This window comes from Gossypium arboreum, chromosome 9 (assembly GCF_025698485.1).
Source record: "Gossypium arboreum isolate Shixiya-1 chromosome 9, ASM2569848v2, whole genome shotgun sequence".
NCBI lineage: Eukaryota > Viridiplantae > Streptophyta > Magnoliopsida > Malvales > Malvaceae > Gossypium > Gossypium arboreum.
Genome location: NC_069078.1, coordinates 76,449,122 through 76,467,249, shown reverse-complemented (window position 1 = coordinate 76,467,249; position 18,128 = coordinate 76,449,122). Strand labels below are relative to the sequence as shown.

At 33.2% G+C, this 18,128-nt stretch overlaps 2 protein-coding genes across 2 annotated transcripts; both read left to right on the top strand.

Moving 5' to 3' along the window:
• The first annotated feature begins 1,273 nt into the window (after positions 1-1,273).
• Positions 1,274-7,697, top strand: LOC108454348 (homogentisate solanesyltransferase, chloroplastic). The gene is made up of 10 exons (XM_017752779.2): positions 1,274-2,380; positions 3,043-3,164; positions 3,263-3,409; positions 4,230-4,455; positions 4,916-4,989; positions 5,438-5,530; positions 5,751-5,868; positions 6,035-6,097; positions 6,346-6,378; positions 7,450-7,697. Exons 1-10 carry the CDS (start codon positions 2,156-2,158, stop codon positions 7,522-7,524), a joined length of 1,176 nt encoding a protein of 391 aa, XP_017608268.1. The 5' UTR covers positions 1,274-2,155; the 3' UTR covers positions 7,525-7,697.
• Positions 7,698-10,896: 3,199 nt separating this feature from the next.
• LOC108456777 (eukaryotic translation initiation factor 3 subunit C-like) lies at positions 10,897-15,134 on the top strand. The gene is made up of 4 exons (XM_017755438.2): positions 10,897-11,016; positions 11,253-11,311; positions 11,430-13,220; positions 14,023-15,134. Exons 2-4 carry the CDS (start codon positions 11,288-11,290, stop codon positions 14,953-14,955), a joined length of 2,748 nt encoding a protein of 915 aa, XP_017610927.1. The 5' UTR covers positions 10,897-11,016; positions 11,253-11,287; the 3' UTR covers positions 14,956-15,134.
• The last annotated feature ends 2,994 nt before the right edge of the window (positions 15,135-18,128 follow it).

Genomic DNA, 18,128 nt, shown 5'->3' with positions numbered 1-18,128 from the left:
TCTCAGATGGGCAGAATGGTTCTCTGAATTCTCATTTGAAGTCAAACATATTCTTGGAAAACAAAATGTCCTTGCAGACCTACTCTCCAGGCCCAAAGAAAATCCAAAAGTTCTTGCCTATAAAAGAATCTATTGGCTCAGACCCATTATGATGTATAGGCCCTACTCCTCAACATCTACATCACCTACTCCTTACACCGTCACCCCAGTCACCCCAAACCTTCACCCGGAATTCCCACCAGAAGTCTTTTCTCTTGTAGAAAAGAATTGTTTCCACCAGAAAGCTAAGGATATGATGATCGAATACCAAATCCAAGTTTTCAAAAGTTTTGGAGGTTTTGTTCTTAAACCTTGGGGAATTAATCCTGATTATCCTTTCATTCATCCGATAAGGTTTGAGTTTGTTGAACAACCAAATGAATTAAAATGGTTTTTATGGTATCTCACTCATCTTTACCATATTGCCATTCAGTTCAACACCATTGACCTTCTCTATTACCTGAAAAAGGCCATCCGAGGAAATATTGAACCAGAACAACAAAATTTCTTTACTTTTCTCAGCTGGTTTCATCCTCTCCCACAATGGCTTCAGATAATTGAACAACACTGCAACCAGCCAAAGAACACTTATGGCAGTTATATTATTATAATCTTCTATAAGCCTCAATACTTTGTCAAATGTGGAAAGGCAACACAGCTCAATTCCTTCCCCACCTATTGGGTTCACAAAACCCTAGAAGATGAAGTCTTCAAAGATAAGGCACAATATCGAGAACTTCAAAAGTTCCTATGCCAGCTCAATAAAACTGTTCCAATTGAAATATGGCCACCTCCAGACATTGATGCACCATGGGACACCTGGCCTCAATCATACACACCTTATCATCTAGAAGTCTTAAATGCTCTCCGTGAATATCGTGAAAGCATACCTGACCCTACTGAATGGTCACAAGACTACCCGTGGCAATACAGTCAAATCAATCTGGCAAAAATAGAGTTGAATGATGAAAAAGATGAAGAAATGACGTGCTACAGTGAAGATTCTCTGGATAGTGCTCAACTACCCCACTCAAATGCCAACAGCTGATGACCTAGTCCACTTTATGTCTAATACTAGTTTTGTTTGTTTTGTGAGTCATGTTTACTTTATGATCGTGTAATCATATCATAAAATTATTAGTGTGTGAAGCTTATCTAAAGTACTGTGAAATATTTTGTTGTATTACATCACCTTTGCCTATAAAAGGATGATGAATCTCCTCTTTGTAAGATCAAGAAAATAATATCCTAGTAGTTTTCTACCATGACTTTCTAAAAGCTTTTCTTATTCTCTCTGAGTCTTCTTCCTCTTCCTAGAATGTTTTAGATGAGTTATCATCAGAGTGTTAATAAAGTATGCTCTGTGCTTGCCATTCTTAATGGATCCTGCACATCAGAAACATTAAAACTCAGAATTATGATGTCAATCTTGTTGTGTTTAATATAAGATTCTTGAGTTAAGTTTTTGTAGCTAAAAAACAGTGCCTGTTGAAATGCCCGTGTAGATTAAGGGCTTATGATGGCATAGCTGCTCCATTTTCTTGATTCTAGCATCTTCTATTTCTCACACCCCGAATACAGAATAATTATTGCTATCAGCAATATATATCTTGATTTAAAAAAAATACATTTCAATTTTTTTTTCGGAAGATAATATACATTTCCGTTTAGTGAAGGTCCATTACATCGTTTCATGCCAAGGCCCATAGTACCAATTTATATTGAACTTTCGCATAATATGCGTCAAAATTTGAAAATAATACGGAAAGGAGGTGCAAACCTTCCCTACACCGCTGGTTACATTGGATCCATTCATTATCTTATAGTATTTTCTTCAAGCAGTACTAGCTGTAACTTTGCTCCGAAGGAGCAGTTTTTCCTTTTAACTATTTCAAAAGCATATGGTTGCAAAAATTACATAATCTATTGCTGATAAGTGTAAATTACAAAACTTTGATGGTTAGGAAAGAAAATAAGTGGAAAACTAACAAAGGGCACAACTGCAAAATCATGAACCTTTGAAGACCAGAAATTTGCTTCTTGGTTGTCCGAACTCCAGACTTTTTCCCCACTTTCTTCCCTGTCTCTACAGCTTTCTTTATTTGGGTTCTACTGTATGGAGCTCTCACTCTCCCACTGTTCTTCCCTTGGAATTTCAGCTGTAAATCCTCATTGCAAGGCCTCATCTTGTCACCCCAAGGCAATACCCAGTAAGCTCAATGCCAAGCATTTTGATTTGTCTTTGAGATGCTCCAAATATGCTGTTTCAGTTGGGCTTTACGGTTATTCAAGTTGCTCAAAACATGTTCCAGCTAGGAAATTCAAGCGTAATTCAATCCGGGTATGTCTTGTTATCTTAAACTCCTAGTTCAACTTCTTTTTGTTTTCTGGGTTTCTGTAGGTTATGCTTGCGAATCTGCAAAATTTGAATGTTAATATGGATTTGGGTTCTTTTTGAAGACTTGAACTTCTTGGAGTTATCAATTTATCTTGGAGAATAAACTTGCTATAGGTTTTCCAGTTAAATGTGAATCCAAAGCAAACTGATAATTGATTGAAATTGAAAAAAAAAAATCTTTATTTTTGAAATAAATGCTTTGTTTGTTTGTTTGTTTTTGTTTCAAACACATCTTTTAGTTTTTGCTTTTGTAAACAAAAAGCAAGTGGTAAAGCATCATCCATATTATGTCTAATTTCATTCAGACTGAGAATTTTTGTTTCAAGGCTCTTGATGCTGTTAATGGCTTTCTTTTACAAAGTTTAGAACCCTTTTTGATTGGCTAGTGATCCAATAGTACAAGTCTTGAGCTTTCAAGCTCAAAACAGCTTGTCAAATTAACAAGGTCTATACAGTTAGGACTGTTTGGCAATTCACCCCTCCCCGTACCATACTTAATGAAACAATTATTTCATATTCATTCATGTTAACTATGACCTGGTGAGAATCAATGAGTCTATATGTGGTACGTGGCATTTTTGTGATGTGAATGTGGCTTATACCAGGCTTGCAGTCAAGTTGGTGCTGCTGGGTCTGATCCAATGCTGAACAAGATTTCGTCTTTCAGAGATGCGTGCTGGAGGTTTTTAAGGCCCCATACTATACGTGGAACGGCCCTAGGATCAGCGTAAGAATTTATGGCTGAAACAATGATTTAATATGGTTAGTTAAATAATTGTGTTCAGGTTTACTTTAAGTGAAATTTGTTGTCAATTCTGTTGACAGTGCTTTGGTGGGAAGAGCATTAATTGAGAATTCAAATTTGATCAAGTGGTCCCTGGTGCTGAAGGCATTCTCCGGTCTTATAGCTCTGATATGTGGAAATGGTTATATAGTTGGCATCAATCAGATCTATGATATTGGCATTGACAAGTATGTACCAAATATTTGTAAAAATAATTTAGAGCTCAAGTGGAAGTGTAGGTAGCAGCTTATTTCACATCCTTGAAATTTAAATCTGAGCTGCCAAGTAACACAACTACTGTAATGCACATTTATGTGCCGTAATATTCAGCAGAAAGAGAGGCTGTTATCTAGACTGGATCATTACTTAGAAAACACCCAGTTCTTTTTCATCTAACATGGATAGATTTTTATTATTGAACATGTTCTTTTTCTGTTAAGGTCATGGGTTATGGATCAAGTCACTGGACTATTCGTGGTAAAATTTGCTTCATTTGATGAAACCTTCCTCTTATTGTAATTCTACCACAAGAATAACCTAAGATGAATAGTATATGAAACTCGTCACTGGGACCTCCTAACCTTAGAATAAATATTTGTAGTTGGCACATAGATGTTAATATTACTAAAGTGATTTATCCTCTTCCCATCTTTGGTGCTTTTGACTTCTTGTCTTGCCCACAAAGGCACCTGTAACAAGTTCTCTTTGAATTTTTGAGAATGCTTTTTTATTGTATAGCTGTGTTATAGTTTCAATCTTGGTTTGCAGATCATGTAGGTAACTGTACAAGTGCACCTGTAACAAGTTCTCTTTGAATTTTTGAGAATGCTTTTTTATTGTATAGCTGTGTTATAGTTTCAAGCTTGGTTTGTAGATCATGTAGGTAACTGTACAAGTGCATAGCTTCTGAAAGAAAATTTGAGATTTCAAGATTTTATTATGGGGGATTTACTAGTGACTTAAAGTGATGAGAATTTAAATAGCCTTTTTTTTTCCTCCAATTTGCAGGGTAAATAAACCCTACTTACCCATAGCTGCAGGGGATCTCTCAGTTCAATCAGCATGGTTCTTGGTGATATTTTTTTCAGTGACTGGCCTTCTGATTGTTGGATACAACTTTGGCCAATTTATCACATCGCTTTACTCACTTGGTCTTTTCCTGGGCACTATCTATTCAGTTCCTCCATTTAGAATGAAGAGATTTCCTGTTGCAGCATTTCTAATAATTGCCACGGTATTTTTTTTATGTTATTTTTGTGAAGCAATATTGTTTATTAACATGAAATATGAAGCTGACAAATAAGGGTTACCTGAAACTGATCACATGTTAAGTGTGGACAAAAAATTCTTCTCGATAGTAGAAAATGAAGCAATTCATGGCAGAAGTCATCAGAGATGACCTTATATCATATTTCAATCCTTGTGTCTGGTGCATTGGTTAATTGAATTTTATGCAGCATAAATGTTGATTGATTTGGGTCCAGAATTGGTTGTAAAACAGAAATGAAGTCTGGTCAGTAAGTGGACCAGCTTAATGATCTTAATAGTTGTTGGTTTTGTGATAATTACCTTAACCTACATGGAAATGGTACCCTTTTGCATTAATTGGCACCATCATTTACTACTGCAAAAACTTGTCATGTTTGTTTCTAAAGGCATTATTGGAAAAAATCTTAAGAAATTGAAAGTTGCAGGTGAGGGGTTTCCTTCTCAATTTTGGGGTGTACTATGCTACAAGAGCTGCTCTTGGACTTCCATTTCAGTGGAGGTGGGTAACCTTTCATTACATTTGACTTCTTAATATTGGTGTATTTTTCAGTGAGGTGGGTAACCATTCATTACACTCAATACATATATCCTTGACCACAAACAAATGAAAAAGTGTTCAATTACTTCTATTACATTCCTAACCTAGTATTGCAACTTTATAAAAGTATGGGCCCTTAGTTCATGAGCTAGATCCTCTATCATCCATGAACTGCCTTTGAGTTCTTTTCCATCATTGAGTGCGGTGGAACCTTTCTTGTACTTTCTTCCATCTAATCAACTCCTAAGATCTGTGCTCTACTTTTTTAAACAGGCATCATTGGTAAAGGTTCTGCTTTGTCTTAAAAAATTTCATTTGCCTTGTATATTTTGAAGTTTAGCTTTATGAACACCTGTTTGAAAACAACTGAGAGAGCTAAACATGTCTTTGACCTGTATTCTGTCTGCAGTGCACCCGTGGCATTTATCACTACTTTCGTAACATTGTTTGCACTTGTTATTGCCATAACCAAGGATCTTCCAGATGTAGAAGGAGATCGCAAGTAAGATATATGATCAATTTAACATATATTGTTTGTTTTTGTTCTTCTCCTGTTGACATTGTTGATATCAAGTTCCCCTGTTCCCTGGTTTAGTTTCCTTCATGAATGTTGAAATATTAATTAATTTTTGAATGTTTATTTCCCGTGAGCCTCAATTTCTGTCTTGCTTTGAAAGTTTTTGGACATCACTGTCTCAGATCTGTTTGTACAATATATACAGATTTCAAATATCAACATTAGCAACGAAGCTTGGAGTTAGAAATATTGCATTTCTTGGTTCCGGACTTCTACTGGTGAATTATGTTGCTGCTGTGTTGGCTGCAATATACATGCCTCAGGTGAACAAGTAGCACTCGAAGCCCGTCTTATCATTCGCTACTGTTTGTGCCTGAATTCAGTGCTTAATTTGTGTAGCTTATGGAAGCAGATTGTTTTGATTTCTTTACATCTATCTTCAAGGGAGATTATCGAAAATAGTAAATTCTTCAATTGCATATGTTACAGGCTTTCAGGCGTAGTTTAATGGTACCTGCTCATATCTTTTTGGCGGTCTGCTTGATTTTTCAGGTGCGTTTCCTGGATTTAAGACTTCTCCTAATACAATATTGACCAGGAATCATATGATTCGTTTTTAACTCTTTGTTTCCAGAAATGGACATTCTTGAATGAATCTGTGTTTCGAAAGCAATTGCTTGTTCATAAGAAAACCTAATCGTTGGAGTATTATTTAACTTTATAATGTCAGTACACTCTGTGACTGATTGTTCTTTCATAGTTATGGTCTCTGATGCAAATTTTTATTTTAATTGGTTCAGACACGGGTGTTGGAACAAGCAAATTACACAAAGGTAATGCCTACCTTCTTGTAGATCATATAACATTAGCAGATTCGATCTGTTATATAATAATTTAGTTGAATGAATTCTTTCAGTTTCGGTGATTATGGATGACCACATAGCAAATGGTTATCTTGACTCACAGTCCTTCTGGAGTCACGGTGTTCATAAACTAGGGCTGCCTTTGGCTGCTTAGTTTGTATAAATGACAAACCTATGGTGCTCCAACTTTTTATTTTTCTTAAAGTATCTGTATCCGACACATTTGGACATAGTTACGGGGGTAGGACTCTCCAAAGACTTTCCTAACACATGGAAAAACTTATTAAACAAAATTGAACATACACATGTCAAACACTACCAACATCTGACACCCACAACTGAGTCCAAGTAACATCGGTATAGACTGACATTTTAGAAATTGAAATTTGGCATACTCTTCAACATATGAAGTAATGGATTTTGAAGCAAATAAAATGATCATCTTTGTAACAAATTATGGATTTAATAAATATGATAATATTTAGTTTCAACTATATGTTGGAAATACTACTACTTATATAGATATTTCTTGGGTACTGTCATATTCTCTAACCACAGTCTAGTGACTACATCTTTGCCTGTTATTACTTGAGGATGATCTTCCACTGGCTAATGTCTTAGCAAGACAGTAATATGTTTGCCTAAGTGCACCAGATGCACTTCAGTCACAATTTTTTCTGATAAATGTATAGGTAGGGGTTGCCCAGGGATTGAGTCCGGGATTATTGCATGCGCAATGACTAGTTTAGCTGCAATTTCCACTGCAGGAACTTATTTTTATAACCATCCGAAATAAATGATTATACCTGCATTACAGCGAACACAGTCTACTGATTTATTTCAGCCAGTCAGCTCTCTTATATTTTCATTGTCAAGTGACTAATGCTTGTAAGATTCATGTGTCAGGGTTCTTTTCTTATTAGCTTAATTAGAACTTCAAACTGCAAAGAATCCTTCATATGTGAGGGTTTTTCATGCCACAAACAGGGAGCAAGAGAATTTGGTCAACACCTGATTTTATATTTGATTGAAATTTTGCAGGAAGCAATCGCGGGGTTCTATCGTTTCATATGGAATCTCTTCTATGCAGAGTATGCGATTTTCCCCTTCGTGTAGAATCCTAATCTCCACCCTTCATACTTTTTGTTTTGCAAATTTTTATTTTCACAGAGGGAGAGTAGTCACGTTAAGTATCTAAATGAACTTCCCATCTAATATTCATTGCATCTTTTAACAACGCTATCTTGAATTAGTTCTTATGCAAATAAATAAATTCAATAGAAAACAAAGATGGTCTGATCCCTGCCTAGAGTGTACTACATGCTGCTTGCATGCTCATGAGATTAGGACATCTGTTAAGCACCAAAACTGGTGTGGATATGATGGTTAAAACGGTAAGAATCATACGGCAGAGCATTGCTCCCCGCAGATGGTTGGACCGCTCTCCTCTTTGGGGAGGGCGTGTTGGTAACTAGAACCCACAAATGTCAAGCAAACAATAAAACACAAATGATGCAAGGGCACAATAATCACCACAAAATAAGAACTACAATAGTAGAAAAGAGAATAGAAAGATATCACCTTGCTTGTGACAATAAATGAGAAGGAAATCTTGAAGAATCTTGCAAACCTCACCCCCCTCCCGAAGCCTTAGAAAAATGAAAGACCAGACGAGAGTAATAACTAAAAGAACAAAGAACGTGAAGAGCAAACAAGGAATAAAATGACTTTAATGAAATAAGCGATGAAAAGAAACAGTTGGGAGAAATGACGAATGATGTCTCAGCATTCCAAAGTTCCAAACCCATGTTGCGACATTCTCTCCTATGAAGTTGCGATGTGATCATTTGGTTGGATCGCCTTTGACTTTGCATATATGTACATCGCAACACAGAGATAAGGCAAGTTGTGACATGACCATTTATTTGTCAAATTTGAACCTTTGGCTTTGCATATATGCACATGGCACAAGTTCTAGTGTGTTCATGTTTTTTTTTCTAAAACGAGAAGCTGAGATGCAGATGACAATTGAAGTCTCAACATTCCAAACCCATGTTGCAACATTCTTTCCTATGAAGTTGTGATGTAATCATCTAGTTGGAACACCTTTGACTTTGCATATATACACATTGTAAACATTGCAACGCAAAGATAAGGTAAGTTGTGACGTGATTGTCTATTTGTCAAATTTAAACATTTCTTTTTAGTTTTAAACATTTTACTTTATTCTAAACAAAAATTTAAATTTTATAATTTTTATAGAATAATATAATATTAAAATTGAATTAAATGAAAATATTGTCCATTAAGTGATAACTAGTTCTTATTTTCCTATCATTTTCTACTTTTTGTTGAATATTCCTATTGAATTTTTTTTCTTTTGGATATCAAACATGTATAAAAGAAATAAATTATTGAAAATATTAATTTTCATCTGATTTAATTTTTTAATCATTTCTCAAACTAGGCTTAAAAGACATCTAAACCAAGATGTCTTTTTTAAAAAATACTAAAGCACTTTGGTATTTCTAAAAAATAATTCTATTTAAGATTTGTTTGATAAATTGTTAAAATGAATACTAAAAAATAAGTATTAAAACACAACTGTAAAGGAAAAAATTGACATTTTAAGTTGAAATGAGTGTTTTGAAAAAATCCACATCAATTGACAAATTATAATAACAAAGATGAGCAAATTAGACCAAACAAAAGTACACAAATTAAATCATAAATTTAAGCATAAAAGAGCGCTTAAAACCAACTTATACCTAACACAATCATTCTTATATATATAATTTATAATATAAATACTCATTTAATGAATAATAGAAATTTAAATATTCGAAATTATTTATTTATTTATTACAGATTTATATATATTATATTTAAATATTAGATTTATTGTTGGGTATTAATTCAGGATGCATAGAAATACGAGGTAAATAATATTTATTACTTAAACTCACTCTATTTTTAATATAATTATTTTGGATATTTGATTTTATTATTAAATTTTGAGTTACTCATAAGAATAAAGATTTTGAACAGTTAAACCAAATATTTAATATTTAATAAATTTTAATATTTTCAAAAATATAGTTAATATATTTAATTTTTATTGTAAATATATAAATAAAAATCTATTCTTTCAAATACTTTTATACTTATTTTTCTTTATTTTGTATTTTATTTTCTGAATAAACTATAATGATAGAAGTGATTGGTGAATTTTCATTTTCAGAATTTAATGATAAAAATTTTGAACTAAAATTTAATTTTATGAATTTGTAGTTTAATTTAATAAAATTCAATGTTTTTCTAAAAAATTAATTAACCGTTTGAATTTTTTCTAGTCTTTTCTTTCTCCTATAAAATTAAACGGTTTAACATTAAGCAATATGTGAACTTTGAAGGTTCCTTTGCTGACACGTGGACATTCATGTTCTCTTTTCTCTCTCCATTTTAGAAAAATAGTTAAATTTTAATTTTAATTTTTTTATTTCGTTTAAAAGTGATATTTAATTTTAACATAATTTGATTCATATATTTTTATAATGTTATTAATTAGTTCTAATAATTAATATTGTTAATTTTTGACTAAAATATTACTTGATTATAAATAATTTGAATGTCCTAAAAGTCGATGAACACATGACTTTACATTTATTTTAAGTTTCTGATTTTGCTTACAATATAAGAAAATGGTTAGATTTCAAATTTGACTTTTAAATTATGTTAAAACTTGAAATTTAATCTATATACTTTAATTTTTAGTATAAGTTGGTCGGTTTCTTTCTATAATGTTAACGGTAAAACTAAATAATTAATATTGTTAACTTTTTAATCAAAATATTGACATAAGTTTTTCTCAAGAATACCATTCCAACAAAAAAATTAATTTGTTATAACAAGCTCAAATGAATATTTTAAGAAAAATTTTAATTAATATTTTTAGCATCATATTTATTGTTATATGACAACCAAGTATATATGTATATATATATTTGAAATTTCAAAATGTTACTAAAAAGAATTTAATAGAAGAAATTTAATGGTGGGTAACAATTATACTTGAATTTTAGATCCAAAAATAAATGGTCTAAAATCTTAAAAATAAAAATAATAAACTATCTAAGAAATAAATAGGATTTACAACATATTTTGATATTCAAAATTTTACTTTGTAAGAATCATATTAATATTAATTAATAATAAATAATATGTTAATTGAAAAACTATTTATATTCTTCTAATATTAATTTAATAATATTTTTAATTATTTAATTAATAAGTGTGTATAATACACTGATGATATATTTCTTTATTCCACAAGTATATTTAAAAATTGGCTTCTAATTTATTTTAAATATCAATTTTAAATGTTTTATTATATATAATTTTTATAAAATATTTGTGGAGTTTAAAATTGTATCAAATACTTCATCTTAATTAAGTTAATAACATAGGGGATAAGTTTGTATGGGTTACGAAAAAATAAAAAAATTCAGAATCCCTAAACTACCCTTAGCTGAAATTATATATAGATACAACGTTGATGTGCTGCTAACCTAAAAACCCTGTTAAGAACACGCTGCCGCCTCAGATCAGGTAAGCTTATTTCTAGATCGTATTTCTTCTTTTCTTGATAATTTAAAGAGAAAAAAGGATCTCGTCTCTGTTGTGATTATTTAAAAAAAAATTTGAATGCTTTTTTGAATCGCAGTATGGAATAATAGAATCGAAATTTGATTGTTGCTAATTTTAAGCTCATATTTTGTTCATCCAGCTTTTCGTATAATTTTATTTATTTGAAATGCCTGATTCTTATTATTTTCTTTTTGCAGCTTTGAAGTAATTGAAATCAAGGAAGTGAAACCCAATGGCATCTAAATTCTGGACTCAGGTTTGTTTTTTTTTTTTTTTTAAATTTGTCTTTCTGACGTATGGATTTTAAATATATAGCCTTTACCTAATATTTTATTGAGGTTAGACATACATTTTTTTTTTTGAATTTACGGTAGGGTGGTAGTGACACTGAAGAAGAGGAGACTGATATTGAAGATGAAATTGAGAATGGGGGAGCTGGAGAAACCACAGCCGCCGCTGCCGGAAGCAGATATCTACAAACAAATGCTAGTGATAGTGATGATTCCGATGGGCAAAAGAGGGTGGTTAGATCCGCCAAAGATAAGAGGTTTGAGGAGATGGCAAGCACGGTTGATCAGATGAAGAATGCAATGAAAATCAATGACTGGGTTAGCTTGCAAGAGAGTTTTGATAAGATTAATAAACAGTTGGAGAAGGTTATGCGTGTAACCGAGTCCGACCGAGTTCCGAATCTTTATATTAAGTGTCTTGTTATGTTGGAAGATTTCTTAGCTGAAGCTTTGGCTAATAAGGAAGCCAAAAAGAAAATGAGTAGCAGTAATCACAAGGCTTTGAACGCAATGAAGCAGAAGCTCAAGAAGAATAATAAGCAGTATGAGGAATTGATTAACAAGTATAGGGAGAATCCTGAGAGTGAAGAGGAGAAGTTTGAAGATGAGGATGAAGATGAGGATGAAGATGAATCTGGCTCTGAGTTGGAGGACCCCTCACAGATTGCTGCTGAGTCTAGTGATGAGGATGATGAGGGGGAAGATATGGATGATGATGATGCTGATGGGGCCTGGGAGAAAAAACTAAGCAAGAAAGAGAAACTGATGGATCGGGAGTTTAAGAAAGATCCTAGTGAGATCACTTGGGATACGGTTAACAAGAAGTTTAAAGAGGTTGTGGCTGCTAGGGGAAGGAAGGGAACTGGAAAATTTGAACAGGTCGAGCAGCTTACCTTCTTGACAAAGGTTGCCAAGACTCCTGCTCAGAAGCTTGAGATCCTTTTCAGTGTTATCTCTGCACAGTTTGATGTTAATCCAGGTCTTAGTGGACACATGCCTATAAATGTGTGGAAGAAATGTGTACAGAATATGCTTGTTATATTGGACATTCTTGTTCAGTACCCGAACATTGTGGTCGATGATATGGTTGAGCCTGATGAGAATGAAACCCAAAAGGGAGCAGACTATGATGGTACAATCCGTGTTTGGGGAAATTTGGTGGCCTTCCTTGAGAGAATAGATAATGAGTTCTTCAAGAGCTTGCAGTGCATTGATCCACACACTCGTGAGTATGTTGAGAGACTGAGAGATGAACCTTTGTTTTTGGTCCTTGCTCAAAATGTCCAGGAGTATTTAGAGCGTATTGGTGATTTGAAGTCTGCTGCTAAGGTTGCTCTGAGGCGGGTTGAACTTGTCTATTACAAGCCTCAAGAGGTTTATGATGCTATGAGGAAACTGGCTGAGCTATCGGAAGATGGAGAAAAAGATGGAGATGAGACTAAAGTGGAGGAAACACGGGGTACATCTGCGTTTGTTGTTACTCCTGAGCTCGTGTCCCGGAAGCCCACATTCCCCGAGAATAGTAGAGCATTGATGGATATCCTAGTGACGCTCATATACAAAAGTGGAGATGAGAGGACCAAAGCCCGTGCAATGCTTTGTGATATTTACCATCATGCCCTTTTTGATGAGTTTTCAATTGCTCGTGATTTGCTACTGATGAGTCATTTACAGGATAATATTCAGCATATGGATGTTTCAACACAGATACTTTTTAACCGGGCAATGGCTCAGGTTGGCCTCTGTGCCTTCCGTGTTGGACTAATTGCTGAAGGACATGGCTGCCTTTCTGAACTGTATTCTGGTGGGAGGGTGAAGGAATTGCTTGCACAAGGTGTTTCACAAAGTCGATATCATGAGAAAACCCCAGAACAGGTACCGATCATAATATAATTCCTTGACAGATCATAATTAACAATAGCTTTAACTGATAATCCTCGAGTCTGTACAGTTTTGTTGTCTTTTACTGTTTGCATTTTATGGTTTTTGCGTGCTAATTTTATTTTTTTGGCTTTACACTTTAGTAAATAGTTTTTGATTGGTTGGTTAGATGGTATTGTTTCTGTTGGGATTGGAAGGATATTTCTTTTGGCACAATGTTTCTTTTAGGCATTCGGATATTTTAAGTTGTTGATACAAATGCAGTAGCATAAAAAACAGTTACAAGACAATGAATTCATTTGGAAATTTAGTTATTGAAGTATGTTTGCCACTGATTACTTCTTTTTACTTTAGAAATAATTACTATATATCTAACTATTGGCATAATTGTAAAGAATAATTGTGGGATTTTCATGTTGATCTATGAGCCCTTATTGTGTGAAATTCTGACTTAAATTCGTGCAAGTCGTACCCTTCATTTGCAAACAACTAAACATCGTGATAACAGGGGCACTTACATGCTACTATATAATTTTTTGAGGTGAAAGTACCATACCTTCCGAGTAACTTTTTTATAGGTATTGAATCAAATTAGATCTTTTACTATTAAATGGATAGATTTAATCATTATGCTATTAAGAAGAATCGAGTAAGGCCAAATTAATGTTTACTATTTAAATTGATCTATTTAACAGTGAAGGGACTAATTTGATTTATTCCTTATAATAGAGGGACTGGCTTGTACATTCATCAAGTTTTTGAGGACTTATACTCTTTTAAACTTTGGATATATCAGGAAAGGTTGGAAAGGAGGCGTCAGATGCCCTACCATATGCACATAAATCTTGAGCTTCTGGAGGCTGTGCATTTGATATGTGCTATGCTTCTTGAGGTTCCTAACATGGCAGCCAACTCCCTTGATGCCAAACGCAAGGTGATAAGTAAGACATTCAGTCGGTTGCTTGAGGTGAGTGAGAGGCAGCCATTTACAGGTCCCCCAGAAAATGTGCGAGACCATGTAATGGCTGCAACCCGGGCCCTCTGCAAGGGAGATTTCCAGAAGGCCTTCGACATCATTAATTCTCTTGATGTTTGGAAGCTCCTTAGGAATAGAGAGAGTGTGCTTGAAATGCTGAAAGCTAAGATCAAGGAAGAGGCTCTGAGGACTTACCTTTTTACCTACTGTTCTTCCTATGATACACTAGGCCTGGACCAGCTGACCAGAATGTTTGACCTCTCAGATGCCCAGATTCATAGCATTGTTAGCAAGATGTTGGTAAATGAAGAACTCCATGCAAGCTGGGACCAGCCAACACGATGCATCATCTTCCATGATGTTGAGTACTCAAGGTTGCAGGCCTTGGCATTCCAGTTGACAGAAAAGCTTTCAATACTTGCTGAGAGTAATGAGAGGGCAGTCGAGGCTAGAACCGGTGGTGGTGGATTGGATCTGCCACTAAGGCGGCGAGATAACCAGGAATATGCTGCTGGGACAGCTGGCGGCGGCGGCGGTAGGTGGCCAGATTTGTCCTACGGTCAGGGTAGGCAAGGTAGTTCTGGACGTGCCGCGTATACTGGCGGTGGCAGACCATTGGCATTAGGACAGGCTTCAAGGGATCGGTCAGGTCAATCACGAGGATACTCTGGGAGAGCCGGTTCAGGAATGAGAGGTTCCCAGATGGATGCTTCAGCTCGCATGGTTAGTCTCAATCGGGGTGTTCGTGGTTAGTTGTATTTCTTAGCAGTAAATCTTAACCTAATTTTGTCAAAGTTATTTACTTGGGGTTGAACTTGATTATTGGATTTTGTGTTTTGCCATTTATTCAATAGCTGGACTCATTATGGCGTTTTCATGTTTTATGCTGAATCATGTTCCTTTATATTAAACAGAATTCCTGATTTTATCAACTCAAGTGCTTGCTTGACACATCGAACCTTAGGATTGTACACTTTACTTCTTTTGCATCAAAGTAGATGTACTCACATCAACCCACTGATTTAGTTGCAAAATTTTCAACTGATAATGATGTTCTATGCTACAATCGCAAGTGCCATTTCTTTTCTGATTCTGTGAAAGTTAAAATGATTTGTAGATTACGAACCGCGATAGTAGTTAACTTGGAACAACTTTCTATTTGTTCATAGAAATGTTGGCCAATTTTTTTCTCACACGAGATATTACATCTATATTTATCGAACCTTTAACTGGGTTCATACGAAAAAAATAGTTCTTGTACTAAATTCAAAAATCTGTTTTCAATATATGAAAAATGATATGCAATTGTATTTTTCTTGGATAGAGGTAAGATAACTAAAATTACTTAAACATAGTACTCTATTTAGATAGTTTGCTTGAAAAAGTGATATTTTATCGTATGATTGACAAAATATAAAATTATTTAAAAGCATATTCTATTAAAGTATCGTTGTAATTATTTTGTTTTTTTTTTAAAACTAATTCCTTGAACATTAAATGGACTCTAAAATTTCATACACTTAATACACTTGATTCTCAAGTTTGATATTTTTTGTCCGGTATACATGATATTTATATCTGGCAGAAGTTTTACATTCTGATACTCAAAAGTGTTAATTTTCAACATTTAATTTGAGCTTTAAGACTAATTTGATAAAAATTAATTGCTACTAATATTATATTTGAATTTTCATAATTTTGCTAATAGAATTTGTTTAACTGTGTGATTATTAGTTCAATATAGTCTAATTGTTGTGATTTTTCTCAAATTTTAAGGTTTAAAATTTCATAGGCTTATTACATCATTTGGTACTTAAATTTGATATTTTTTATACGGTATACGTGATATTTATATTTGATAAAAATTTATATTTTGGTATCCAAAAGTAATGATGTTAACTTTTCAATATTTAATTTAAGTTGTAAGGCTAATTTAATAAAAATCAATTGTTAATATTATTATATTTGAATTTTATTAATTTTGTTAATAAAATTTATTTAACTGTGTGATCAATTAATTATATATGGTCTAATTGTTGTAATTTTTCCTAAGATTTTAAAGTTTATTTGATGAAGTTAATTGCTAATAAACAAAAATATGAGAGAAAAAGATCTCCATTTTCCTTAATCTTTTGTTTATTTTTCCCTAAACTAGTAGATTACAAATCTCTATTTTTCACATTTTCAATTTCATCCTCCATATTCCTTGCTTAAAGAAAAAATGTTTAGAAAAATCCTTCTACTTTTTATTGCTTCCAAATAAACTATTTATCAAAAAAAAAAAACCCTTAGCCTCTAATATATATATATATATATATATATATAAAGCTTTAACTTTAATTTATACTCAAAAAAATACTTTTAATTAAAAAGACCTATCGCTTCATTTAAGAATATAAATTTGAAAATTTGTATTTGAATTTCATTTATTATATAAATGATAAGAATAAATTCAGTATATTATAGATAAATTAGTTGAAATTTAATATAATATATGCTAAAAATGCATAAAAGCATGAATTTGTCAAATCTAAAAATACTTTAAGAACTTCAAATTCATTACTAAATAAGTATCTAACACATCCATGAATTCAAGAAATTACAATTGTTACATTTCTAAATAGGTTACTACTCAATTTATACTATTTTTGATATCTAAAATTCTAAAATTCTAGTTTCCAAACGTTGACTAAAAAGAATCTTTAATATTAATCACATTAAATTTGAAATAGAATTATTTGAACACAAATTAAATGATAATAACTTATTGGGTACAATAGGTGCTTATTTTAATAAAAAAATGTTTTAAGAATTTTATTAGTATTTTAACCCAAAAATGAAATCGTGAAAGAAAAATAATTGTATAGCTACTTCGTATAACTGCATTCTCACCTACGAAATTCTATTTAATGTCCCAAAATTGTAATGACAATTGTGCTAAAAAAAGAAGGATAGCTAACAAAAAGGGGTAAGAATATAACCCAAGTCCAAGAAAAGAAAGAATATAGGGAAAAGTCAACATGCAGCTCTATGTATGAGCAGCAGAAGATTTCTTCATGTAATGTAATAACTATTAGCCAACAAGTCGTACCTTTAGCTTTCTACTTTGTTTTAGGGCCATGGTTTGAAGTCCCATTACCATCTTCACTAGTTTTCTCCTCTGCTAACTTTTGAAGGTCGAACCTTTCCTCCAACATCCTTGACTGAATTCTCTATTGTTTCTTCAATAACCTTTTTAGGGGTAACTTCTATGGATGGAGGCCTTGCTTAATTGTGGTTTACTATCGTTCCTGGAGCTACTCCACTATCTTTGTTTGTTATGGTATTTGCTAATGATTGCGACTTCGCTTCAGCATCTGTGGCTTTCGTTTTTAAACCTTCTTCACTAACTTTATTTAATGATTTAACGCCTAATGTAACGCCCTCCACTTGACCCGATCAACTGAATCTGAGTTTTGAGTGTTACGCCTAAGGATCGACGTATTTAGACTCCTACTTTGCTATCCTATGTAACTATTCAACTAATAAAATTTCTAAGTCTTTTTAGCTGAAATACCTCGTTTTACTTATTGTGTATAACTTCTTGTACAGTCTAATATTACATTTACAATCAAAGTAATATGACTATTGTTTTCGCCTTACTTCTATCACTATACAAAGTATTACATCTTATGCGTAAACTTAAACTTCACCATAAGGCTTCTCGTGTAAACGCGTGTGTTGTCAATACTTCTAACTAATCGTATGACTCTCTTAGTTTTTTCTTGGCACAGATTGTAACTTCGCCACGATCTTTGTCTTCTCTGCATGCATATCAGCACAGACTGCCGCTCCTATGGCGTAGCCTTGGCATTGTCTCTCGCCACCCTCCTTTCTAACAACTCCTACAATCAGAGGCAATCAAATAAGTTCATGAGAACTTAATG

Coding starts and splice junctions, on each gene's coding strand:
- LOC108454348 (XM_017752779.2), top strand. CDS start 2,156: ATGGAGCTCTCACTCTCCCACTGTTCTTCCCTTGGAATTTCAGCTGTA. Junction 3,165..3,262: donor GGAACGGCCCTAGGATCAGC/GTAAGAATTTAT, acceptor TTCTGTTGACAG/TGCTTTGGTGGGAAGAGCAT. Junction 6,098..6,345: donor CGGTCTGCTTGATTTTTCAG/GTGCGTTTCCTG, acceptor TAATTGGTTCAG/ACACGGGTGTTGGAACAAGC.
- LOC108456777 (XM_017755438.2), top strand. CDS start 11,288: ATGGCATCTAAATTCTGGACTCAG. Junction 11,312..11,429: donor CATCTAAATTCTGGACTCAG/GTTTGTTTTTTT, acceptor AATTTACGGTAG/GGTGGTAGTGACACTGAAGA. Junction 13,221..14,022: donor ATGAGAAAACCCCAGAACAG/GTACCGATCATA, acceptor TGGATATATCAG/GAAAGGTTGGAAAGGAGGCG.